At 39.9% G+C, this 27,079-nt stretch overlaps 1 protein-coding gene across 2 annotated transcripts; it reads right to left on the minus strand.

The window, feature by feature from the left end:
• Positions 1 to 430: 430 nt before the first annotated feature.
• On the minus strand, positions 431 to 26,744 carry HTRA3 (HtrA serine peptidase 3). 2 transcript variants are annotated; one of them, XM_021288225.2, is made up of 9 exons: positions 25,964 to 26,744; positions 16,909 to 17,008; positions 14,933 to 15,155; positions 14,041 to 14,235; positions 11,499 to 11,531; positions 10,381 to 10,495; positions 4,213 to 4,261; positions 2,332 to 2,427; positions 431 to 1,409 (listed from the first exon to the last, which is right to left on the minus strand). In XM_021288225.2, the coding sequence occupies exons 1-9, from the start codon at positions 26,385 to 26,387 to the stop codon at positions 1,244 to 1,246; spliced, it is 1,401 nt and encodes a 466-aa protein (XP_021143900.1). In that variant the 5' UTR covers positions 26,388 to 26,744; the 3' UTR covers positions 431 to 1,243. The 2 variants fall into 2 exon arrangements, with proteins under 2 accessions (XP_021143900.1, XP_021143904.1); XM_021288229.2 differs by lacking the exons at positions 431 to 1,409; positions 2,332 to 2,427; positions 4,213 to 4,261 and adding an exon at positions 4,285 to 7,155 and having other exon boundaries at positions 25,964 to 26,735.
• Positions 26,745 to 27,079: the final 335 nt, after the last annotated feature.

Genomic DNA, 27,079 nt, shown 5'->3' on the forward strand with positions numbered 1-27,079 from the left:
CTAAGAAAGAATATAGTTGTTGCTTTAGGATATGCAGGAGATCCAGATATAGTTCTTGAAAATTCCTGTTCTAGGTTTGTTACATAAAAATTCTCACACACTCTAGCTGTGAAACAGGGTTAATGGTGCTTCCTTTCTGCATCTTGTCACGTACAAACAGAATTGGGGACAACAGGATTCCAAATAGATACTTTAAATGACAAAGTACAATTCACAAATATGTAAAACAGTGTAAATAAATGACTTGTGTGCAAAGTATTTCTAAACAGTCTAAATAAGGGCAGAATAATTACACCATAGGTCTGCAAAGGGTTTTCATAACATCAGGGCCCAATTTTCTGTAACAAAATTTTCTCTTGGGAGAGTCTATTCCAGTCTGACAGAAGAGGGAGAGAAGAAAAACTTGTTTAAAAAGAGATTTACACCAACATATTATTTGTGTAAACTTTAATTTCCGTACAGTAGAAACATACACAGTACAAGCCAAAAGTAGTATAACAATTTTACAGCAAAGCCTACCAGTAAAATGCAAAACTAATTTGTATCAAATTCTTAAAAAACTGTGCACTTTCTCAAACTTAACTTTGTTCAGCACATCATTTTGACTTATTTATAACAAGGCATTAATTCTATAAGAATCATTTACTATATTCCAAAATTGCATGACCTAGGTGTAACACTCTATAGCCTGATACCATTTTTGTTTCTTTTGATATTTACAGATTTAATCTATCTGGATTTACACGTAGCATATAAGCACTAAGAACAAATACAAGCTTTGCAAATACTATTTTCACATTGAAAAAATTACATGAAAAAAAGCACAATTATGCATTGCAATAGCTTGATTCTGCTGCAGCCATGGCTGTAGTTTACGAATTATTTCCCCTTTCAGCATGCTTCCTCACTTCCGGTAGTATTTTGGTCTTCGCAAATGCAGAACTGAATCTGCTCTGAACCTGCAGGAACTGGAAGTGGATCCCATTTCTACCAGCTACTCAAAATTTGTTTTCTTCCTCCCCCACCCCAGAACATAGTTCTGAAATTTCTTTGAAAGTTTTATCTTCTATAAATGGCATAATTGAATTCTTTCTAGCTATTATGTACAGAAATGGCTCAGGCAATTAAGTTAGTCCACCTTGTCATTAGTCAACAGGAAGTATAATTACTGTAGCTGTAAAGGAGGTATCTAGTGTTCCAGAATAAGTGAGTTTAATTATGGTGAGAGCTTCCTCAGTTCTATTTACATGACAACTTCAGGCTCAATATTAAATAGTAAGTCATCATTTCCTCTTCGAACTTCAAGTAGTAGAGGTGATTCATTCATCACAGCCTCTTGCAGGTCACTGGAAGTCATCAAAGGACGCCCATTGACTTTTACAATAATATCTCCATCTTGGATCCCTCCTCTGCAGAGACAAGAGGAAAAAGGCAATAAAGATACATTCTATGCAGAAAAAAAAGTACAAAGACTGCTCACCACTTCTTTGGCTGATGTGATAAATTTTTACTTGTTTTAGTTTCCATTGAAAGGAAATTCCACTATTGTGACTGCAAAGGAATAATGGGTAGAATATGCTAAACACAAAAAATGAGGCTTGTGTTATTTCATTGAGGATTTTCTTCTAAAACAGCAAAAATACAACAGTAAAAGTAGTCTAGCCTTCTCTTTCTTTGTCCTTCACAAAACTACAAAGGAGAAATAGAGAAGACTTTTAGCCACGACTGACTCACTCAACACCATCCCTTTGCAAGAACATGGTCTTCTCTTTCCAGTATGTATTTCAAGCACTGGAAATTAAAGCATTCTCAAAGGCTCAAGACAAGCCAAGTGAGACAACTGAACTACAGGTAAATTATTTCTCTCTTGGTGTTCAAATGTAATCCAGAACAGCTACTTTTATTGGCTTTTTTATCTTCTTAATAATTTTAAAAATCTTCCTAATAATTCCCCAAACAATTTCAGAAGCTCTGATGATGTCTATGTGAATGCCATCCTATTTATGCTTAAACTTAATCCAAGTTTCTATTTATTAATATTCAACATACTCTTCAAAACCAATATTTGGTTCATTGTGTTTGGGGTGTTCTTTACATTTGCAGGCTATCAGTGTTTCATAAAGTCATTTTAAAATAAGTTCTGATATTGAAATATTTCACTTTTGAAGATGTGAATAGAATATTTTAATTATTTTTTTTTACCTAAAGGCACAATTTTTAATTGTTTATAAACAAATCAAGACTAGTATGAGAAAGAACTTGAATATAAATACTACCTACTATCTATTTTGAGATTTATTTATGGTGAAGAAAATAATTTGGTCTACATACCTATGAGAAGGTGAGTTTGGAACAACTTCATGTACATAAATTCCACTTCTGACATCAGGAAAATCTGCATTATTGTGTTTTAGTTCTTCCACCAAGCTAAAAGAAGAATGAAGTTATATGGCTTTTCATTCTACTACAAAAGAAGTAGCATTCAAAAGTTGTTACTTATTTATTCTCAACTTTTTGGTGACCAAAAATGAATGACTTAAGTTACTTGTTTGCCCCTTTTTCTTGTGATGAGAATGTACGGAATTCAAATTCAGATTGAAATGAGTAACACAGATTTTAAGAGAGTCAAAATTACTTACCTGTGCAAAGCATGCTGCATTTAATGGTCTTGTACATCTCCTTGCAAGACCCTGACTTTTGCTGTTGGTAGCACTAACACAGAGTGCACTGTAGAAGAGCGCAGGTACAGTAGCAACATCTGTCCTAGGCGCTGTACAGAGGAAAATGACATTCCTGCCCCAAAGAATTAATGCTGCTGATGGGGCAGAAATTTGCTAATGATTTTGCTTCTTTCATTCTGCAACTCATTCTTAATTTGTCTTTATCTAGCTTCTGATAACTCCATTCATCAGATAGACCAGAACTGTGAGAACTTTCCAAAGAAACTTCAGCTTCCTCAGGTTTTCTTGAGGAACTGTTTGTGCATCCCTTTCTAAAGAAAGAAGACAGGAACGAGCTACAAAACAAAGACTCTAAAAACATCCTCTTATTTCTGAGGAGATGACATTTCAGGTCTGTGTATGGTGTGGGTTAAAGCCCATTTATAGAAAGAAGGGGGTTTTTAAACTAATGATGTATTACTCTGCTGTCTGCCATGAAAATCTGAGGTCCTTCAGATGGAACGCAAGCCAAACTGGCTGCACACAGCTTCACTTCATTTGATTTTGTACTGAAGAAGCTAACAATTGACTAAAGCAAAGGGAAGTAGTCTTTTCCTGAAAATAGGCCTGGAGACATCTTACATGGCTTCATTAGACATCACAAAGGCAGTAAAATCTCACATCATATTCACTTCACAGTTACACAGAGAAACATTCTGAGTTTCTTTCCATTGGTTGTGGGCTGGTGATGTTAAAGCCATTACACCGATCTATTCCAACTGAGGATCTGACCCTTTGGGGAGGACTGTGAGAGTGTAACTCAATAAGCAAAGATGGTTTTAGTACAACCCCAGCTGGAAATTCTATTGTTTTATTTTGTAGCCTAGTGCCACATTGGAAACATGCCTTCTGCTGGGAAAGCACACAAGCATGAGAGCCCATACGGCTTATCCCAGAATATATCGGGGTAGTGGCAAGACATAAAGCAATGTGAGAGATAAAAGACAGTAAAGAACTGGAAAACGGTGTCCGTATTCTGGTTATGTTATCATGGAGGCATGAAGTTCTGCACATTAGCAACTACTTTATTTCCAGTTCATGGTTAGGCACCAAATCTCACATTATACAGCATCTGCTGGTGCTGATAGAACCACTGCCAAACCCTTTGGCAGCTCATTTGTCATTGGCACTGAGGGTCACCTGAAAGCAGCAGCTTGTTTAAATGTCACCTGAAGCCTGTTCTAACTCCAGAAATCCTCATCAAGAACCTAAAAAAGCCATTCAGGCTCTTCCTACTTTCCCTCAGCTATCAACAGGTATCCACCACTATCAGTGTTCAGAGAATGTCTGACAGTGATTTTCCAAGTCTCAGAACATACTTTTCACCAATACCATTAAATTGTTCACAGACTTCACAGAAGTTAATACACACATCTGGGTTCTCTGGAGATTTGTAACGAAAGGTGAAGACTGAAGTTCTAAACCACTATTGACCACATTTTGCCACACATGGTATGCATAATCATGCAGACAACCTTTCCAAGATACTTACGCAGGTGTTATTGTCAGCATTCTGATGCCAATGAAACGTTTCTTCCCATCTGAAAATAACGGAAAGGATATTTAAGAAAATTAGGCAAACTCTGACAAAAATAACTACTTTGATGACCCAAAATATCTGTCAATTATAACAGGATGTATCAGCTTCCAACAAAACTAAATGGAAATCATACACATCTACATTGAGGTCATTTTTTTGTTTTGGTGAACCTTGGTGGAGAGAATGACAATCCCTCTCCCTGCAAGTGAGGACAAGAGAGGGGTTCAGTTTGCAAGAGTTTTCCTTCAGGAAATTCAGAAAAAAAAAAAAAAAAAATCACAGATTTTTATTTCATAACTTCAGCAAATGGAAAAATTTTTAACCAACTACCATTTCATCTGAATCTGGTCAAGACAATTTAACCATACGGTGTTCTCATTAAAAGATAGAAATGGGATTGAATAAAATGAAAACTTCCACCTTTCAGAGAAAGGACAACTGAAAACCTCACACCAGTTCTCATGCAAACAGCTTGTTTTTTCTACCTCAAAGAATGAAAAGTAAAAAAAAAATAAACCCATGGACTTAATCCAGGACTCAACAGAATTTTAAATGTTGAAAATTCCCTTCTTCAGGAACAACACCGCATTTCTGTAGTTGGCTTTTAGTAGTCATGATGTTCCACAGCTGTCTTACAAAAAATAATAAAAAAAGGCAGTTTGATGACTTCCTGAAGTGAGTGCTTCAGTAGTTAGTTATATCCGGTATGAAACAATATTTCCCCAGACTCGTTCCAACATAACAACTCCACAATTTCTTTGAGCTTCTCCACATTCTCATGTGAGGAAGAAGTTTGAAAAGGAGATGTACAGTGTCTCCTCTAAATCTTCTTCTTTCCAAGAAAAATAGTCCCAAGTGAAGGAATTAGTCCTGAATCTTACGCATGTCTAATATTTCCATTAGTGTCAGTGAAAATGTTGACTACTAAACATTGGATTTACTGCACTCTGAACAATCTTACATCTGTAATTTTCATCCCTGCTTTTCCCTGAGATGTTCTGGCTCTCCTGTGTTTTAAACTGGAAGTAATGAGATCAAAATCAGCTATAGTAAGTGTTGTGAAGAAGTCTGCTTACTCAAAATTCAAGTCTCAAAAGTTTTGGGCATGGCCTTGGACTAGTGCTCTCACATTGCTGCTCTAGTCTACATGAGTCTAGTCTACACTTAAGTTTTTACTTTTTAAAAATATCCAAACTTCATCAGTTTCACACCTGAAAATAATCCCCCTGCCCCTGCAATGTGGACAGGTTAATGATGAAGTTGTGTTCACAAGACACATACATGACAGAGCCTCTGGTGACAGTTTACAGTTTGCTGCTGGTCATCGCCTGTGTGATGCAGAAATACGCAGAAGCACAAAGCATACTCTTGGGGCCAAGTTAGGAGAGTTTACATGAAAGAAAAACGGAAATTATAAAAGGGATAAAAAAAAAAAAACCTGATCTGGAAGAAAGAAAAAAGCAAGGAGGAGATTGCACAAGAATGAAAAAACACAGCAGAAATGCCGCTGATCTAAAAGGGAATTATTTCCCCAGTGGCTAATGATCCATGTAAAAATAAGACTCTGGGAAAAACAAATATCTGGTAACTACAGCCTAATTACACAACTAAAAGTCTCATTCCACCTTCATCTTTGGGCAGTTTGGGGTGTTATTTCACCCCTGCTCATGCATTAAAATTCAACGTGGTCTTCAACCATCTTTCCACAATAAGTTTGACACACTGCAAATAGGAGTTCATACTATAACAGCAGCAAGCTTTGTATAAAGTAAAACTGATAGCTATAAGCTATGGATTATTTTAGCCACAGAGTCTAGATTCCTCCCCTTCCCACCCCCCAGACATTTCGTATGTCAGAATACCGGTAAAAAACTTCACATCCTTTGTTTTGCAAAAGTCTGTTCCATTCAATTTCAAGGCAAAAATCTTGCACAAAAAGCAAATCAACAATATAATTGTCCATTTTATTACAAGTATCAGCAGAGACTGAACAGGCACAAACAACTAGCTGTAGTATTTCATCATCCCAAAGGACAGGCATTTTGACGTCAGACTTCAGTCACGTTGGCAGAACAGTATGTGGCACCCGCAACCACCACTGTCATATTACATCTGCTCTGTGAATAACAAATCTCAAAACCTGTCATTCTGGCAATTTGTGCAACCATGAGGCAGAAGAAAAAATAATTAAGAGACCTGGAATAAAGTGAGGTTGTAAATCTAAGAAGCATGTCACCAGGGAGAAGTCCCAGCAGTAGTTAAAAGAAGGTTAATATGTTGGAACAATTAGGTTGAACATATGTGAAACCATAGTGGAGGGCAACAGAGATATTCAAATTGTATTTTATTTTTGTAAACACCAGGCAAGATTAAACACTGATTCCAGTGGTACAAAGTCAAGCAAACCAGCCTCAACCACTAGTTTACACTTAAATCTCTTTTGTGTTACTAGAAGGTCATAAACAGCTGATCCCAAGTATCTAGAAGCTGTTCACTATTTACAGAGATCTCTGTTCCACATTAAGAGGAGTATTTGCTTTACTGTTAAACTTGCCTTTTTTTTTTTTTTTTTTTAATTGATGCTCATAGCAATAGAGATACAAATCAGACAAATAAACACAGACTGAAGGCAGAAGTGATTACGATTTATGAACTGTGGCAAAAGGAACTGATAAATCCAAATCAAGAGGTCAGGTACTCAGACACTTGTGGACATGAGTATCTCTGGCACATGAGTATCCCCATTGCAGCTGATTTCAGTGGAGCCAAAATATCACCGAGATCTCCGAGGGAAGAAACGAATCCTGCACTTTTTATTCAAGCGGCAGGCAAAACTCCTACTTCTCTGCTCACTCCTTTTGCACTTAGATCTTCTTGCAGATTGCATGAGCAGTCCTGAAAGTATTTAAGAAAGATATTCCACTGCCAAACAGAAACCATGAAGACAGCTTTAGTCTATGACGCTGAATTATGTGCAGTGTACCTTCCATATAAATTGCGTAGCTGAACTTAATCAGTAGTCTGAATATATATTCAGAAAGCCTCCTGAGCAGCCCTCGTGACTATTGGTAATAATTGTCAGTAACAGTAGCACAAATACATAGGCAAGCATATAGTTTCAGCACAACTGAAGAAGTGTTCTGGGACATAAATGAGGATACGGATACGTATAATTGCTGGGCGTAGCCAATGCAGAATTCCCCCATCTCTCCTTGCCCACCTGAAACAAGGTTTATTTACTTTTACGACAATATTAAATGAGAGGCCAGCCTGACCTCTTAGGCTGGATTTTCTCTTTAATATATTGTCAGACTGTCTTCCATCCTAGAGTATCCACGTTTGAAAACTTCCTGGTTTTACTGTCTTGCTCAAGCCTAAACTAAGAATAGAGCCAAGACTGAAACTGAGAAATTCCTATGGGATACTAACAAAAGACACTGAAGTAAATAATCAGTCAGTGCTTAAATATATAGATGAATGCCAGAAGTAAGGACAGAACACACAGATGGTTAAAACTGAGATGTAGATGGAGACACTTAACTTCACACACCAGTTTAGGAATTCCTAAATATAAAATGAGGTTAACATTATTACTAATAAACCCAAAATTAGCAAAGGATTTCAGATAATTCAATGGATAAATACCTCTATGGAGACTGTGGTAAATCTTCGGTCAAAAATACATTAAGTATTATTATGCATTACCCATGCATTAGGTAATATAGAATGTTTAGGTAATAATCAGGGAAAATAATCCATTCAAATGCAATCCTCTGCTCTTTTTTCCCCCCTCTCTGCTCCTATACTTCAGTAGATCATATATGTGCAGTTACATACAATGGATGGGACTATAAAAATATATGCCTTCTATATAAAGCCGGTAGTTATCTGATCAACTGAGATTTAAAATAGTAAGGTTCAGCCTATTAAACAATATTCTGAGTATTTCCTATATCCCAGAGTAAATCTGGAAAGAGCAGTCTCCTAAGGGAATTTTATCATCTTCATGCAATATGATATTTAGAGCTAAATGGTAATACCCTTAAACTTATTTCTATGACCTAATTGTACCATAAGGGCGGATCCCACTGAAACTACTGAAACATAATTGAAGCAGAAGAAAACATGATAAAAACATCCCAAAAATTCTGCTTACTTAAATTCCTCATGTCAAGAAATAAGGCCTATACAAACCTGAAAACTACTACTGAAGGCCTAAAAAATGCAAACTAAGTCTCAAATATGGTGAAAATATCTCCTGGAAATTCTCTTTCTCTCTGCATCAAGAGCTTTAAGTGGCTGCTCTTCTGCCTGCAGCAGAAGTACAAGAGGTGCTTCAGACAAGCAAATGAAAAAATAACATTTTAAAAATTAAAAAAAAATTGGCAAGCAGTGACTGTCACACTGATGCTAGAAGTAGGTGTGAATCCTTTCCCTTTGATTAGGAGACAATGCAAATGACACAAGTCAGACAGTATGTTACAATTAAAAGATAAACTTGAATCTTTTGCTATGTTTTCTCTTAGGCTTCCACAGGCAAAGTTCTCTCTAGGCCCTCTAGCTGGGCTCAACAGGTTCATCATTCTCTGGAGGCAAAGATGCCTGAAGGACCAAGGTGGCTCACTTCATGACTTCAGCAGTGGCATCTCCAGCCTTCACTGACTTCGCAGCCCCAGTTACCAGGAACCCTCTGGGATGGCAGATGGTGGCCCTTCTGCATAAGGCTTGTGGTTCAGGTCTCTAGAGACGTGCCTGCAGAGTGAGGCACCGCTCCTCCCTGGTCTGAGAGCAGCAGTTTGGTTCTGAAGGGAAACATCACCCATGATCCTGACTTGCTTCTCCCAGAAACCAACAAACACTTCATAACCTGGGTGAATAAAGTTGTTTGGGTTTTGGTTTTTTGTTTTGGTTTTGTTTGTGGTTTTGTTTTTTGTTGTTGTTGCTTTTTGTTTGTTTGTTTGGGTTTTTTGTTTTTACTTGTTGGCCGGAACAAAATTATGTCAGCTACTTTGAAATGTACTTTTTCATCAACTTGCCCCCTGCCAATCAGCAAGTGAAAACAATCTCATTCGGGGAATTCAGCAAAACAGAGATGAGGGGACCCATCAGAATTGTGATGGTATCAAATATATGAGCAGATGCATATCTTTAAAACCTCTGACTAAGGGAATTTTCTGAAAAAACAGTATCTGAGAGAACACTGAGAGGACTATGGTGTAGAGAAACAACCCTGGCATCAGCAACTGGATAAACTCGGGAGAAGACAAGATTAATATCAAAAAAGATTAAAGAGAAGCAGCAGCCAACAGTCATGCTACAAGATGAGTAGGGTGCAGACAGATAAATTGGCAAGCAAAAGGGAAAAGATGGTTTGGCCTGAATTAAGCATTACCAGATCAGTTTTGGCTGTGCAGCACGTACTATGACACCTAGTACAGTGTGATAGATACAAGGCAGGCACATAAAGAGAAGTTCAGAGTGCTGCAGTTGTCAGTTGCTGGTATGTTTAGATTTATATGCTCTTTGGAAAAGAGGCCTTTCTCTTTTTCTGCCTCTCCCCTGCTTCCCCGTGCATTTCTTCAGGAATTAGCACACAGCTCTTCTTTCACCAGGGTCTGAGAGTCTATTGCAACAGCCAATTATACAGCACTGACATAGATGACCACAGCAAAACAAAGATCACCTGAACGTGCACACATTACATTCCATCAGTGGACAAGTGATTTTAAAAGTTTTTACCTTATTCTCCACAGTAGACCTTAATCTCCTTTTTGCTTGTACAATATGTGAAAGGAGATTAAGACTCCTTGAACAAGTCACCATCTGTTCTCAAGATCATTTGAGACTGTAATGACTCATCTGTGTCATCACTATCCTCAGAGGCCCTTTTTCCTGGTTTTATACAGATACTGTCTACTCCTGGGGGGGGTTGAGTAATAAAATGTCTCTCACTTCTGTGAAGTTGTTTTCTATTTCCAAGTCTATAGGGTTCTATACTGTAAAATACTGTATACTGTACTGCTCCTTTCAGTAACAGGATCCCAGACTCATGTCTTTCGGTACTTCACTGACAGATCAGGATAATAATTGGAAGATATCATCGTTTCTTGGAGATCTTACCTTTACTTTGTTTGTCATGCGACTCTGTGAGAAACTGAGTGATGCGGTCTGAAGGAATAGCAAATGAAATTCCAGCTGTGACCTTCAAGGTGTTAATCCCAATCACTTCACCATCCTGTTGAGAGACAGCACCCAATTAATTGGCTCCCAAGTCGCAGGGTTTAGCTCACTGCCTAGTATTTCATGTTAAAAGCTGGGCTAAGAAATTTTAGAGTGTTGTAATCACTCAAGAAATAAACATCACTTGTAAGGGAGGATTTGGGCTCTGATTCACAGTCCCTTTCACACTTAACTGATGGCCAGAGAGATTACAGTACAGTTTGTTCATCCAAGGTCCATCCCACCACTCAGCAAGAGATTCCCTCCACTGAGAAGGTAGTGGAGTCACTACTACCACTACAGCCACAATTCACCCACCTGCAAAATCAGTGCTGGTTTAAAGCAATCTGTTTTAAAATCACTTGTGTGGATTAACCAGGTCCCATCTTTGCTGTGCAGCCCAGGTTTCACAGTGTGAATGAGTATAACTGCTCCTACCAGAGCCCATTTTCCTCTACTGTCATGTAAAATTTCCTCTGCTCTGTGGGGGAATGTTTTCTAATGGTGTATGAACTGAGACCCAATTTTTACAGTTTGTATTAGCTTCAGGGTATGTGCCTACCATTAGCTTGAATGACTGGAAGCTGGTATGACCCATGAATCTTAAAAAAAATAAATATATTTATTCACAGAATCACAGAATGTTAGGGATTGGAAGGGACCTTGAAAGATCATCTAGTCCAGTCCTCTTGCCGGAGCAGGAACACCCAGATGAGGTTACACAGGAAGGTGTCCCAGCAGGTTTGAATGTCTCCAGAGTAGGAGACTCCACAACCTCCCTGGGCAGCCTGTTCCAGTGTTTTGTCACCCTCACTGAGAAGAAGTTTCTAATTCAAATTTAAGTGGAACCTTTTGTGTTCCAGTTTGTACCCATTACCCCTCGTCCTATCATTGGTTGTCACAGAGAAGAGCCTGACTCCATCCTCGTGACACTCATCCTTTATATATCTGTAAACATTCTCCCACTTACGTAAAAATAGCTCTTGAAACAAAACAAAAACCAAGTCATCTGGACTTACCAGATTAACTAAAGGTCCTCCAGAGTTGCCATACTGTAAAAATAACATAAGGGAACAATAAATTAGTACTTCACTGTAGGAAATGCAATTTTCATTTCAAACAGTATTTTTCTTGTAAGTAAATGAAAGAGAGCACGTCATTTCTTAGGCAGCGCTGAAGGACACAATTTTGATCACAAAAGATTACATGTAGGTCTTACCCTACCCATTCACAACTCTTACAACTAGACTTTTTTTTTTTTCTTTACAGAAAGAGGCCTTAATTTGGGAGCAGCAACTTACCACTCCAAATAGTTAGACCCCGAGTTTAAGAATCATTACATAGTTAAAACAAGTATTTCAGCTCTTCTACAGACTATCAGAACAAGGTTTTGAAATAACCACATACTATTTAATGTTCTATTTCAGTGAGGTGCATGTACATTTCTTGTTTTCTTTATCACTTTGGTTTGTAATACTGTCAGTCTCTCTTATTCTACACCAGAGAAGAACACAGCACTTTGTGTTTAATCACAGCATATTGCTATGACATAGGTACTATATAAGGATTGATTTAGTAACCACAGACATGCAGCCCTCTCTAGGGAGGGCATGCAGCAGCTTTGGGCAATCTGAAATTGCCTAATACCTAATGGCCTTCAAAGGAAACATCCAACAGGACTACAGGAAATTAGAGTTGGAGAAGTTCCTGGTCCATCTTCGTGTTGGCTCAACAAGTTTGTTTTTGAATGAGGCCAGAGTTTTCAAGTAAGTCTACTGAACAGCCAAGAGCAGCAACTTACCACTCAAAATAAACAAAAGCCAAGTGATGCATGACAGTAACATGAGCCATATAAACTGTTTACACTTAGATAGCACAGAGCAAACCTTATAGATTACCAGGAGAATGAAACAGACGTTAAAGTTTTTAAAACAGCTTTAAAGTTTGAGTTTAAACAAAGAGATTGGTTTCTTACATTGTATCTTTTCAGTGACCAGAGGCTACACTCTTCATTTTTGTGTCTGACTGGCACAAAGGAACTGAGATAATGATGTTCCAGCCTTCCTCAGCATATCATCTTTCATTCACTTGTCCCCTGCTTGAAGGATGTGATAATGGAAGAACTTGGGCATATGCAGTGTAGCTCCATTTAGGAACATATGTCCCTGTTTTCTCCTGCCCCATGCTCCTGTTGTCCCAGTATTTCTCACAAGGCAGCTGCATACACATTCCTGCAGGAAAGTCTTGGCTGAGCCACAGGAATGCTCTGAATAGACCAGCTCTGAAACTCCTCCCGTTCTCAGGAGAAAACTAGTGCATTAGCTAAGCACAAAGCATCCCTATGCCAGGGACTATCTTCATATTTTCTGGTCTCAAATGGCAAAGTAACTCAAATATATTGTCATTTTCCTTACCTCCCCTGCCATCACTATTCCATTTGATCTAGCACTATCTGACACGCTCTGCTGTCCTTGTCTAAACTTGCTCATTAGCTTTTCAGGGCACTGAATGCCTAAGTATAAACAAGGAACAGTTTGATCTTGAGGAACATGTATAGGCGTGAATTCAAGAATCCCATGTTCTAATTCTGTCTCTGCCACCAATTCAGTGTGTGCTTCCAAGTAACACATTTTGCATAAGTTTTCTTATTCTCCTTTTACAACTATAGAAACTAATTCTAATTAAATATCTTCAGAGCTTCAGCTCCTGGATCACATAGGAGCTTCCTGAAAATGCTCAGTTTCATGTCATATCTTAGCACAAAAAGTAATTACCCTCTTTTTCCACACAATTTCTCTCAACAAGTCTGTGATGATAAACATTTGTAAAATGCTTTGGATGTGTAAAACACTAAGTATTATGACTTGTTATGTCAAATTTGGTACTGAGGTCCAGCAAACAAATGCTGAAAATATTTTCCTTTCAATGCATAAAATATTTAAACCATACAATATCAGGCCATTTTCTGCCTCAGATATGCATGCAGTGCTCTTTTTAGACTCAGTACAAGTTATATATACAACCAAGGACCCTACTTGAGCTCCTTGGATCTGTCCAAGCTGCTCTGAAGGGATATTATTTTCATGTATTTTTATACAACATCCAGTGCTAGGGAGCCTTAATTCCAACAGTATCACAAACTTTATGGTATTTTACACTTAGATTCTTACTTGGAGTATGTGATGTGCAAACAGAAAACAAGAACAACAAAAGCAAAAACACCATCCCTCTCCTTAAGTTCTTACCCAGGTGTCCTGTCATTAAATTCAAGCAGATGCTGTCAACTTGACTACTCCATCTGGTTCTAATGGATGGAGCTGAAAGAAATTTTGGCTCTATTCTACAGCTCTGCTTGGCCAGCTCAGCTGAACAAGCAGAGAGAGAAATGTGTTGATCCACTGCTGGTCTATACAACCTTGTGTTACTGCATGAGATCTACAGAATGAGAAAGGTCTGTTATATGTAACATTTTCACAGACAACCTCAGAGAGAGCAGTTTTATTTAACATACTTTTCACAGCACTAATGCCTGAAAGTAACTCACGGACACCTAGTACTTACATTGATGATAGCATCTGTCTGAACATAATCCATATCTGAGTCCCGTAAGCCAAGTTCTTTACCATCTCGCTGAGCGGTGCTTACGATACCTGTTGTCACCGTGTTCTGTAAGGCAAATGGACTTCCAATTGCCACCACAAATTCTCCTGGCCTCAAATCAGCAGAGTGTCCCAGTAACAATACTGGTAATTTTTTCTTGAATAAACAGAAAGAAAGAAGCATTAGTTTGCACCTGAAAATAACCTGATTGGAAAGATCAGAAACTATCAAGAAGTTAGGAACACACACATTCCGTTACATGAATGAAACAGCAACTACCTATCATATACCCAAAACTTACACAAGGTAACTCTGGCAGGGTGTTTCTGCTTTAAATTATTTTCAGAAACAAACTGCTAGCAGAAGTACCTTGCAATTTCTCCAGAAAAAATAAAAAATAAAATTTAAAAGCCAGCAAGATTCTGAACAAGCTTTCCCCATTTCCAGCAGATTGTTCCCTCCTCCTAGAAACAGTGTACAAACCAGCTATTGGCCAGTCTGCCGCTCTCCCCACACTGTGCACTGCCTTGCAATCCATGTACTGGCACAAGGCTAGAAGGGTTAGCCAAAACACCTGGGTCTTCAGGTAAAGACAGCAGAATCTGCTGACATACTGAATGAGCTGCATTTTTTTTCTTCTTTTATTAGCAGTTCCTAGCACAGAAGACAATGTAATTAAATTATAACATATTAAAAATTTCCAGGCCTACAGAAGCAGTTTGTTCATCACATTGTTTTCCCCAGATATATTTCCAAGGAATCCCTAAACATATATTCCAGCCAATCACCCTGTACTAAATGAAACTGAAATAAGGTTCCCAAATTGATTCATTCACCTGTTTATGCCACTCACCTTAGGGTGAATCTTTATTGTTGCAATGTCAGATTTCTTGTCAATGTCTTTGATGGTTGCTTCATAAGTATCTCCATTCTGTAACTGCACTTTCAATTGTTGTCTCCCTGATACAGCGTTTGTGCTTGACACCACATGGGCATTGGTCACAATTAAACCAGAATCAGACATAATAAACCCAGATCCACTGGAAAGCGGGACATTTCGACCAAAGAGAGGGTGCCTGTACAAAAAGCAAGTAATTATAACTCATAAGGGCACCATAACTTAGAGAAGATTAAATCAGAAACAATTTACCTCCTTTCACCCTGAGAAATAACAAAGCATTTCATGACCAATGTTACAACTCTTACAAAAATTAAATTAAGAAAACTGACAAAGAAAAGATCCTTTCCTGAAAACTGTGACTGCTTTTAGTCAGTTAGGGAGATAGGAACTGAGGTTTTCAGACAATCTGCGGAGTCCATTTCCTTTGGTTTCCAATTCTGTCTTTATAGGCTTCCTTTTAAAGAGGCTAGGTGACAAAAAGGGAAGGAGGAGAAGCCCATCTGATTCCACTGGTTGCTGCTTCTATACAAGAAGAAAATGATGACAGGGAATAGTAGGGCTGACAAATGGACTGATCCTCTAGTGGGAAAAAGGGAAGAAGGAAGAACCTTGCAGCTGGACAGAGAAGTAAAGGAAGAGGTGACATCTCATGGAATCATGAAGCCCAAGTGTAGACTGGCAGGAAAAGGCATGTCTGGAAATTGAAAGGACTGGGAATGTGAAAGAAAATAAAAACACTAATAATGTGTAAAACTTGGTGGAAAAAATATTTGCTGCAATATAGACAATTAAGACTTTGTAAACTGTTTAAAGTATTACGACTTTTCTGTATGAACAATTTCTGTAACGACCTTAGGTTTGTTAGGGTAACAGAAAGTGCCCGAGCAGTAGAAGATGAGAAAAGGTCCACAAACTCTTTTTCTTCCCAGATGTGGTCCTTATTAGGAAGTTGTTTGAAAGTTCTGGGCTATTCTGCAGCAAAGAATTGGAGCAAATCCCAGGCAGAAGGCAGTATCACAATTAATGCCCAGCAGGCTGCTGGACAAACATTTACTTACAAGGAAAGAACAAACAATATTAACTACATATGCAAAGATCTTAAACATCTTCAACTCTAACATTCTCTCAAAACACCAATCACTATGTGCTTAAAACTATGTTTCAGAAAACCTGATTATCTCAATTTTGCATATTTAAAAACCTATAAAAATTCTCTAGGAAATTCTTAAGTCTATGCAAAATTAGAGTACTCCAAGCAGAAAGGTACTCAAGTAGCTGTGCACATATAATATTTGCAGTAATTTGTTCTGACAGCAGGTTGGTTTGAGCACTCAATGTTAAACCTGCCTCCCAGGTTGTTTTGAGAACTCAATGCTAAACTTGCTGACTCGGCTGCAGCTTCAGTACACTGAATATTGGTATGTTTTGGTCAGCAAATTTAGAAGATTTTTCTTCTAATTAGAAATCATTTCTGTGTTTAGATAGGTTACATCTGGTCAACATGCTACCTCTTGATGTCCCCCTGCCAAGTAAAATCACCTCTCATTGGAAGTGGAATAAACAACAAGAAGCTATGTTTTTCCAGCTTACTTTCTGGACTTGTTTTCTTTCAACCATATAAACACAATCCAGCAAGCAACACATTTTAGTGAAGGCTGAAGAGACCTCCAAAGATGAGATAGACTTATTTTATGGCAGACAATAAGTATTGTAAACTACTGTAAAGACTGTAAGCCAAATAAATTAGATCTACTAAACAGGAACAAAACTCACAAGTGGAGGGTTCTCTGGATAAATGAGCCTGCTGCTGTAATATTTTAGCGTATTTTGTAAACTTCAGAAATTCAAAATGAAAGTTACTACACCAAAAAAATTTGTAGACCTTTGTTAAACAATGCAATTAAAACACAAAGAATTGAAATTGTTACCTGAGGAAAAGTTCAATGTGCACAACTGCAGGTGCAATCTTTTCCACCACATCTGCTATGAAGTTGAATTTGTATCTTGGGCTGCTGGACTGTAGGTGACCTATACTAGCAAAAAGAATTGGATATGTTAATAAGATGACCCCCTTTTTTACCAAGTAGGTGAGATAAATATGCTTTGAACCAGTCTATTTCACCTACTGGGATAGTTTCCAAGCAGGTATTACCAAAGAAATCCAAGTATTTGAGATTGTTCAAAACTTATCCAGCGTTTTGCTTGATCCCAAGAAAATTAAACATCATCATTTGGCTACAAGTCCTTTGACTTTCCCAGAAATCTACAAGCCTTTTCTGGAGTATTTTTCTCAGGACAACTACTAATTATTATCCAAAATGCACAGAGTCATGGGATGTCAGGTTGGAAGTGACCTCAGGAGGTTTTTAGTTCAACCTCATGCCCAAAGTTGAGTTGGCTCTGTCTGGTTGGGACTGACAAACCTCCAGGGATGGAGACTCTGGAAACTCTCTGGGCAACTTGTCCCACTGCTTCACTGTCCTCCATGAGCTAAAATTTATTCTTTTATCTAGTCTGAGCTTCTCTTGTTGAGACTCATGTTTCAACCCATGCCCATTGTCTCTCATCCTCCCAGTCCGCATCACAGTGAAGAGCTTGGCTCCATATTTCTGGTAACTTGCTCAAGAGTACAGGAAGGTTGCTGTTAGGTCCTCCTGAAGCTCTTTCTCCTTCAGGCTGAACATGCCCGTTTCCCTCAGCTCCTTCTCACAGCAGGTATGTCCATCCCGCTCAAGCATCCTCATGACCTTCTCTCAAACTCACTCCAGTTTGTCAATGCCTTTCTTGTATCGAGGGGTTCAAAACTGGATACAGTGTGCTAGATGTGGTCTAACAAGTGCTGATTAATGCAGCACTTGGGAAACACATTTAGAACCTAAATTGGGATATTTTTGAAGTAGACACATTAGAAACCTGCTGTAAATTATAATCTTTGCACCCAAACCATTTTGCAAAAACTACGTTAAACGAAACACAGCATTTGTAAATACTGAATAAAATTCTGTGAAACAAAGATCATAGAGAGGGAAAAAAGCCCACAGCATCCTGGCTTCTAATGTCACAACATCACAAAGTAATAATACTGCTTGTGCTAGAATGCCATGCTTGTCTGCTGTCCCTTATATGTGGGGACATTTCACCACATATTAAACATATGCTGGGGGAAATATCACTACACTCAAACAGCAACCTTTTGTGTTCACAGCCTGATGCTTTAAAATTAACTATGGGATCTAGAGAAGGGAGTAAATGAGTTGTAATCAGATACAGCAATAACATTTTTTATTTCAAATCTGGTGCCACAGCACTGTGTTTATCCCAGAAGATATAATTCTTTTTCTGCCATTTAGTCTGGAGGCAGATGCTCTAATTTCTAAATATCAACTCTTCAGAAGTGATGCTTTGCACCATCATGATTTGCTCCATGTTCAACTCATGCTGAAGGCTGAACTTACTCCACAGTAGTTCTCATGTACCAAGTCAACACCTGGTCTTAAGGGTTCTTGATTTATCTATTTCTAGATCACATAACATAGTAATGAGTCCAGATATAGGTTCTGTCTTTTGAAAGGATATATTTTTATTTCATCTGCTGCCTTCAAAAGGAAAGTAGGCAGAAGGCATCACACAAAAAGGAAAGAATAAATACAAAGAAATTAGAGAAAAGCTTAAGAGAGTTTTGGTGTTCTGTGTAGTTCTTAATTGAAAGATCAGTTTCACCAACTCATATCTACAGGTGTTTTACTGACCATTAAACCCTATAGCTAGTAAATTACTTGGAAGGAATATGAAGATTGCAACACAATGGAGTCTAATCCATTTACAAAAAAGATATCTCACTGATCTAATCTGTTCTTTGAATGAATTAATAAGATAGTGGGTGACAAAACTAGTTGTTACAGTTCCTACTGTCTCTCAGAAAGTTTTCACAATAAAGTGTTAAAGGACCTACCACATCAGAAAGTGAGAGGCCTTACATTACCACAGTATCCAAAAGACCTGAAGCAAAGACTCAGGGAATAGACCCAACACTGCTACCAAGGAAGAAAGAATTAAAGAAACCAGATCAAGACAATCAGGCATTTCTCCATAGAAGTCCATGAGAAGTCCATGAGTCCATCTTTTTCCTGTTACTGGACATGGGATTTACTTGTGAAAAAGGAAACCATGCTTACATTTAGCAAGCTAAATTTATATAATATGGTATAAACAGAAGGAACAATTTGGCAGGACTAGACCCAGTCTACTATTTTTATGTACATTCCCAAGCACTGTTAAAAATCCCTCTAACCAACTGAATATGCTTGTTGCAGTACTTAGCTTAAAAGAGACCCTGGAAACGGGAATCACTGAGGACAGTCAAATGTAAGCACAATATACTGTTATTTATTTTGCTAACTGGGCCACTGAAGATTTATCTTACCTTCAGTTCAGAAGCAGCTTGCCTGATTATGCAGTATATCTTCTGAAGTCTACTAACATGACTGTGAATGCTTGCATACACAGCAGTGTTCACGCATGGGATATAACTTTATCATCACATTTATCTTAATAGAAATGACTATATATCTATGAAAAACAGTTGGCTAGACCCTTAGTTGATGCACTAGCATAGAAATGGTGTGGGGGGGAAAGCATGGTGAATGCAAGCTTTCAGTTAATGTAAATCAGCACAGCTCTACGTGAGTCCAGGCAGCTAAATCCCTCTGCATCTGCTGAGCACTGAACTGTTCTGCCCATGCCAAATTGCCACAGCATTGTACATGGCCAAACACAGAGGAGGGTGCCTGCCAAAGGGCTCAGTTTTGCACCACTCCTGAGTATCCACCAGGGAAACATCATGGGTGGCAGTGGCTTTCCTGGTGAGGTTTGGGGTAGGCAGAGAGAAAATTCTGAAAGAGGCAGTGGATGAATGTAAACATGGAAAGAGTTGAAGAAAATAAAATGCAGCAATACAGAGAGGAGACTGTAAAACTGAATCAAATCTTGTCTTCTTTCCAAAGCATAGTGAAAGCTTTTCTCAGTCTGAGCAGAAGTCCAGAACCATTCTGTTGGAGTCAGAAACAAGACTACTCAAACCTGAAGGTGAATCCAAAACTGCACTATACATTAAAGTGAAAATTAAAACAAAAGAGGATCAAGAACAACAGGCATGCCAACTTTGTAAGGCTGTAGCTGAAGTTTTAAAGGCCTGATCAGAGATGAGCTGTTCTTTCTAGTGTCTGATGGGGACTAAATACTGGTGAAAACTGACTTAAAAGTTGAGATGCCTTCATAGAAACGGATTTCTTTTAAATCACTTTCTGTAAGCAGGGAGTGATAAGAACCTTTAAACATATTATATGATATCCCAGGAACTCAAACTGTGGACTAGGAAGATGTAATTGCACACTAACATTCACTCACACACATACAGCCCTATTTAAGGGAACTGATATGTTAGTTGTTACTATTAATAACATTGTAGTACAAAATTATTAAACTGTTGGTTTTCATCAGAAGGCCTCAATATAGTTTAAAAGGGAGGAACTGCAGCCTGAGAAACTGAAGAAGGAAGCAACATCCAACATTGTGTAAGTTGCATATGGTCACCCTGAAAACAAGTGTTATAACCATAGCAGTAAAATCAGCACTTTATGTCAGACCTTAATTCTATCCTTCAGTTTGCATTAGTTGGTAGACAGTTGCTGCTTTTGTTCTTACTAAAACATAAAATTAAATGTGTATTTTTCCTTCTTGTTTCACTCGGCAGATGCTCTTCCCACCTTGCAGAGTTTCATGCAGCTCTCAGACCTCTGCTGGACTGTGAATGTAAAAGCTCCAAGTCTGCAGCAGCTTTGTGTATTTTGACCTATTGAACTACTGAGATTTGCCACATATTTTTTCACAGGTCTCTCAATAACATCCATTATTTTCCACATTATTACTGCATGTTCAACATCATCTCACACTAACCAAAGCTAATTCACCTTGGAAAACAGCCATAATTTAATCAAATTAACTATCTGTTGTATAATCAAAATCTCAAAGGTGCTACAACCAGGTTGTACTTGAAATAAAAAACAAATTTATATTGTGTGAGTCTTTAGCTGTCTACACATTTCTTAATCAAAAGAAATGGATTTTCTAATCAAATCAAGCAGATTTTCAGCAGATCTGAACTCCCATCCTATCATTTAAATTAACTGATTAGATACTCAGCAGCTCCCCAGCTCCTCTCACAGAACACTCAAAATCCAGATTTGGATTTAAGTGCATAAACTGGAGTTAAAGATGTTCAGCCTGTTTTGTAAAATCTGATCTTACATTTCTAGTTCTATACACTCCTACTACACTGGATTTATATGGCTACGGCTATGTGCCTTACAGGTAGGAGTATGCTTTTTATCAGCTTAAGACTTTTCCTGCATAGAAGTATTATCTACAGGCTATGAGTTCATTTAATAGTGTATTTATTTTTGCAGAGACAAACGACCAACTCCAATCTCATTAACACTGCTGCAAATAAGGAACAACTCAAACACAGTTTGAAGATAACTGAAAAAAAATTAAAAATCAGCAGAAATTGTCCTAATCCTGCTGAAGATAATAAAGCTAAACCCATTTATATTTGCAGAAGACTGACATTTTCTGAATATCTGCCAGCTTACTCCCTGTACTATTAAATCAACTCAGATTCAATGCTTTCTTAAAAGACAATACATTGTATTAAGATCCATAATTTTATATTCATTAAGAATGTGTGAGGCTGGGTAACTCATTCTTTTAAGGCTGTTCCCCCATCTCCCTTTTAAAACCAGCTTCAGTAAAGATCTGTGTGTTCAGCAACATTATTATGTCTAAGGGAAGATTGCAACCTGGCAGATCTGATCACCAGGGATAAACACTGTCCCTACTGTGCTCTCATGGAAATAAATTAAAGACAAATAAAAGATTATAACGTCTCTGCTTAAAAAACAGAAACATGTGCTGGAAACATAGGTTCATGGGCAGCTTTTCTGATGAATTCAGCATTAAGATCAAGTTGCATAGCTGTGCACTGACCATAAAGCCTTGGTGAGTTTAATGCCACATTGTAGTTCAAGAAACTTGTTTATACAATGGATGTCTACCATGCACAGATGAAAACAATTTGGTCGGCCAACACCAAAGGGGCTTTCTTGTGCAGTACAGCAATCACAGCAGCCAGACAGAGACAAACTGGCACAAGCCTTCCAGCACAGACACCTCACAGCCTTGCTGACTTCAGATGCTACTTATTCCTCCTTCCCAACTGACTCTCATAAGGAGACACAATGAGAACACCTCTTTCCTTCTAGCTATCCTATCCAAAGAAGTGAAGTACTACATTCTGAATGTTTACTAAACACTGTGTATTCATCCTCACCTGCGGGAACTAAAAACAAACTCAGACGTAAGAAAAACAATCGGTAAAGGACTAGACTAGAGTTTGCATTTCCAGCCAATACCTTGCAGTGTGTTTCCCTAAACACAGCTGGTGGCAGCTGTAAGGCGTTGATGACAACCATACCAGTAGGAGGCTTCAGTATCTCTTACAAGGCCAATTTCTCAGAAATGCTCAGTTGCTCCTGTGTGTCGTCAAGGTTACGTACAGGCACACTCCAAACACCCCACATGGAACTGTGTGCAATGGCTCTGCTCACACATTAACCATATCCCAGACACTTGTTTCAGGGAACTGAACCCTTCCTATCTTGCAAAGATTTGACTGACATGGGTGAGGCTTCACATCATGACCACTTTCTGAGAGTGACTTCAGTTAATCAGTGCAGAGGACAGACATTCTCAGGCAGAACCCTGCAAAGGATCGAAGCCAATGTACTTGTTTTCTGGAACTTCTTTCCCCAAAGGTTTTCCAAGCAATCTCTTCATCTCCCACGTTGCATTGACAAAATAACACCCTTATTTTAGAAAAAAAAATAAAAAATATTTTTTTGTTTCCACATCCCAAGTGAGAAAATACAAATCTTTTGACATCTGAACTATCTTCACAGAAGCCATTAGCAAAAAAAACATTGTAGGGAATTATTAGCTGTACTAAGAAAGTTGTTACTGAGAGATCACAAACAGTCCTTTGTGCAAGAAAGAGCCTGACATAAATTCACCATAGATTTTAGGTGACTTTGTAAATCTTTTCAGTGGTGAGCTTGACACTTTAATAGATCAATGTGTGGCATTGCTAGAACTTAAATTTGCTGCAGTAAGACACAGGGCTCTGTATGAACAGGTCTTTGATACAGAGGTTGTCTTCCATGTGTGTTTATGCCATTACTTACACACTAGTCTGTAATAGCCTATCTTTCTCACAGGAGGTGACAGAAGGCAGGAAAAAGCTAGCTGCTTCAGAAAATTCCCATATATTAAGGTATCTAGTGTTGAAGAGGAAAAGAAAAAATAGTTGTAGCATGTAGTTGAAATTTGCCTAGGAGTTCTGCAGACTGTTCCTACAACTATCTCAGAGAAGTCCATGGGTCTGCTCAGCTGAACAAGGCTAGCTATATGAGTAATATATGAGCATATTAAGGAACATCAATGACAGAGTTGTGCATCTCCATGCAGTACACACTCCCTTTAGTACACTGTAACTAAAACTTGCAATTTGCCGTGGTGTTCTTCAAGCTAATCCAGGCTTTCTGCAAGGAAAAAAATATTTTAAATTCTGTCAATTTTGGGATGACTCAGTCATCCTGGGCACCTCTTTCCTTCCTTCTTTTCTGTGTCCTTTACTATCCTTCAGTACTCTTTTTTTATGTATCCTCATTCACCAGACTTCTGCCACTAGGACAACCACAGCTAAGATTTCTCAGCCTATCTTGATTTATTGCAGCCAGAATCCAACTTAGCACCAACATAAGCAACTGGAAATGGACAGGAGTAGACATTTCAAAAGCTGTCCCTCAGGGTCATTGCATGTTCTGAAAATGGCCCAAGTCACACAAGATAAGGCTACTGTTATCTGACATTGTTTTAATACATATATGGTTAAGTAAAACTGGATTTAGTTCATAACTAGCTTAGCTCTTCAAACTCTGAGTCATCTGAGGCCAGATTTCTTTCAAGAACAGGGAAAAGAGAGAAACTCAACAGTAATTTTAAACTGTTAACTTTCTTCTAAACCTCTCATTACAGCCATTGCATGTTATTGTTTAAAAAAAAATACCATAATTGAGTTCTATTCCTGGCTCAACCACCAACTCAGTCTGACCTTGGGCAAGACACTTGGTTTCTTTGAGCTTCAGTTTGTGCAGCTGGAGAGTTGAATAAAAAAATTAAAACTTAACAGAGAACCAGATGCTTCATCTAAGCTGAGGTTTTCTGGGACAAAAAATAAAGCCAAAATAAAGTGAACACTAAAATAGTTGCTTAGAAAAAAAAATGTTACATCTACCTCATGGCTCCAAATTCCTAAGCCTATTAACAGTAGATTCAGAAGGATTCCTTAAAGAAAATGTAATATATACCAAACCCTAAGCACTCAGTAAGCCCTCAGATTCAGGCTAGCTCACTCATTTTGGTTAAACATTCTGATTATTTCATGTGGATCAGTTCCAACCAAGTATTAGGAGTACTAAAGCTAATGGATGCTGATGTGAAAAGGAACAGGCAAACAGAATTTGTAACTGCAAAATACTGGAGCAATTGGTCACTGCAGCTCCCAGCTGGCACCTGGAGCAACTCTTGGCTCTGACAAGATGCTCCTAAAAAAACTCCAGGAATATCATTTGACCTCCCTTTCTGCACCAGTTCACCTTCTCTCAAGAGTGGGATATATGAAGGATCTCCTATTCACAGAAAGGCTACAACAGTAGCACTTTTCCTTCTGACTCTTCCCAATAATTTTGGCAAGTTAGCTATCTATGAATATACAGGATGGTTAGTGGTCCACTGGATATAATGGAAACAAAACTCCATTATGCATAAGACTTTTCTTTCCAGGAACACCATGAGAAAGGTAGCAGAAGCAAACCCTTGAAATAACGTAACAGTAAGTATGTGAAAAGATACTAGTAGTATTAATACTTCCATAAAGTGACCCATTTTAATACTAAGAAAAAATTACCAACGTGATTACTAAACCAACAAGCCTGAAGCTACCATAGCATATTACAATATCTGAGGTCAAGCAAAGGCCTTAGGATGCTACTCCAAACAGACCATTTTATATCCTGAGCGTCAATATTTTAAATTGTAAAGGAGGTTCACAGGCATTTTTTTCCCACTTTAGGCTCAACAAGACTAATCAAAACTTCTTGTGAAAAGAAAACAAAGCAGGAAAAATACTATGTTTTAGGTCTTTTACATACTACTTGATGCTTTTTCTGCCCTCTTTGCACTATATTGCTTTAAGAGGCATTTTCTGCCTAGCGACGCCTCTCAGGCAATTCCAATTAACCTCCTAGAGACAACCAGGAAAGGCCCCAGAGCACAAGCATCCCCAGGTCCCTGCTCTGCTTGTGCAGCCCACGGTGCAACAGATCTGTAGCTCAATCTGCATGGGTGATGCCACCGCAACACCTCAGCAGTGGGTGCAAATATGGGCTGAGGAGGTGCCCACTGCCCCGGCAGCATCACACCTGCCACAGAGCTCACTTCCACGCTGTCAAGCATGCTTGACTCCTGCAAGGGAGCACTGCAGCAGCAACACACACAACACCGAGGCATCCATGGCCATGCTATCAAGTGGAATCCTCCCCAAACCTCAGCCTGAGGCATCTAGCTCACACTGAAGACCAAGTAGGAGAATTTTTGCTGTTCAGAAAGGACTTGAGCACCTCTTGCCCACACCACAGCAATTGCTGGCAGCAGGGAGAAGTGCTGCACTGGTGTACCCCTCTTTAGAGTCCTTGGAGCCACCCAGACATCCCAAGCGACTGACAATCACAACTTTTCTTAGTCTGGAAACCATCACGCCCCTTCACCGTCCACCCTCCGCCCCACGGGCAGCCCCCACCATGCTCCTACCCGATTCACAGGCTCCCTTCTGGACCTGGGCGACGGCGGGCAGGCCGTGCTGCAGCGCCTTGCGGCTCACCGCCTTCAGCTGGCAGATGTTGTCGTAGGTCCGGCCGTCGCTGCCGCACACCTGGGCGCTGAGCTTGCACTGACAGACGCCCTTGGCGAAGCGCTTGCCCATGGGGTAGCGGCAGTCCAGGCTGTCCCCGCAGGGCGGGTCCTCCTTGCGGCCGCAGGAGTCCCCCTCGCCCGCGGCGCAGATGAGGCAGCAGTTGCAGCGGTCGGGGACGTAGCCGCTGGGGCAACTGGGGCTGGGGCACTTGGAGACATCGCAGCGGGTCGGGCACTTGGCTCGGGCCGCCAAGAGCTCCGCGGCGCCTGGGCTGTAGCTGAGGGACAGCAGGAGCAACGGGCTCAGCAGCGACACCCTCATCCTGGGCGGGCGGCTGGCGGGGAGAGCGGCGGAGAAGGGCTGCGAGCTCGCCCGGCCCGCGGGGAGGAGGCGAAGGAGGGAGGGATGGTGCTGCGAGGGAAGGGAAAGTCGGGCTTTATGCACACACGGGTAGGAAAGTTCCTTGTGCCCCGAGCAGGGCTTCTGCAGGTGGAGCGGCAAAGAGCAACAGATGGAAGGAAGGAGGCTGGAGGATAAAGCCGGAGAGCCAAGGGCAGCTCAGCTGCTCCCCGGCACTAGCTCGCAGGGCTGAGGAGCCGAGCCATGGCCAAGGTGAGCGCCGTCCCCAAGTGGCCGCAGCAACCAGTGAGGAGTCCGCCGGCCGGAGCGGCGGGGTTATATGTGGGATGTGCCCGGGGCCGCCACCGCCTCCAGCAGCTGCGGGAGCTTCGCGGCGGCAACCGCGGCCAGGCCCCACCCCGGGCGGGGAGGGACGGCTCCCTGCGGGTGGGGAGGCGAGCCCTCAGGCGGGACGGGACCCGCTGGGCAGGCGGGGAGGGTCCGCTTCTCTCCGCTGAGGTGGTGCGGGGCAGATACTGCCCGTCTGCTGGTAGATCACCGCCCCGAGCGGGGAAAGGCTGGGGGTGAGCCCGGCTGCAGGGGCCCGCTCGACGGCAGCAGCTGTGGGTGAGCGAGGTGGGCAAAAAAATCCAAATATGGACTAGAGAAGCGAT

The sequence above is a fragment of the Columba livia genome, chromosome 4 (genome assembly GCF_036013475.1).
Source record: "Columba livia isolate bColLiv1 breed racing homer chromosome 4, bColLiv1.pat.W.v2, whole genome shotgun sequence".
In the NCBI taxonomy this organism is placed as follows: Eukaryota; Metazoa; Chordata; class Aves; order Columbiformes; family Columbidae; genus Columba; species Columba livia.

Bases quoted from the DNA above. Each gene is read 5' to 3' on its own strand.
- HTRA3 (XM_021288225.2), bottom strand. From the start codon at position 26,387: ATGAGGGTGTCGCTGCTGAGCCCGTTGCTCCTGCTGTCCCTCAGCTAC. The intron at 11,532-14,040 runs GTAAGTACTAGG...TTATTTTTACAG, and splicing joins AGACAGATGCTATCATCAAT to TATGGCAACTCTGGAGGACC. The intron at 2,428-4,212 runs GTAAGTATCTTG...TTCTTCTTTTAG, and splicing joins ATGCTGACAATAACACCTGC to CTTGGTGGAAGAACTAAAAC.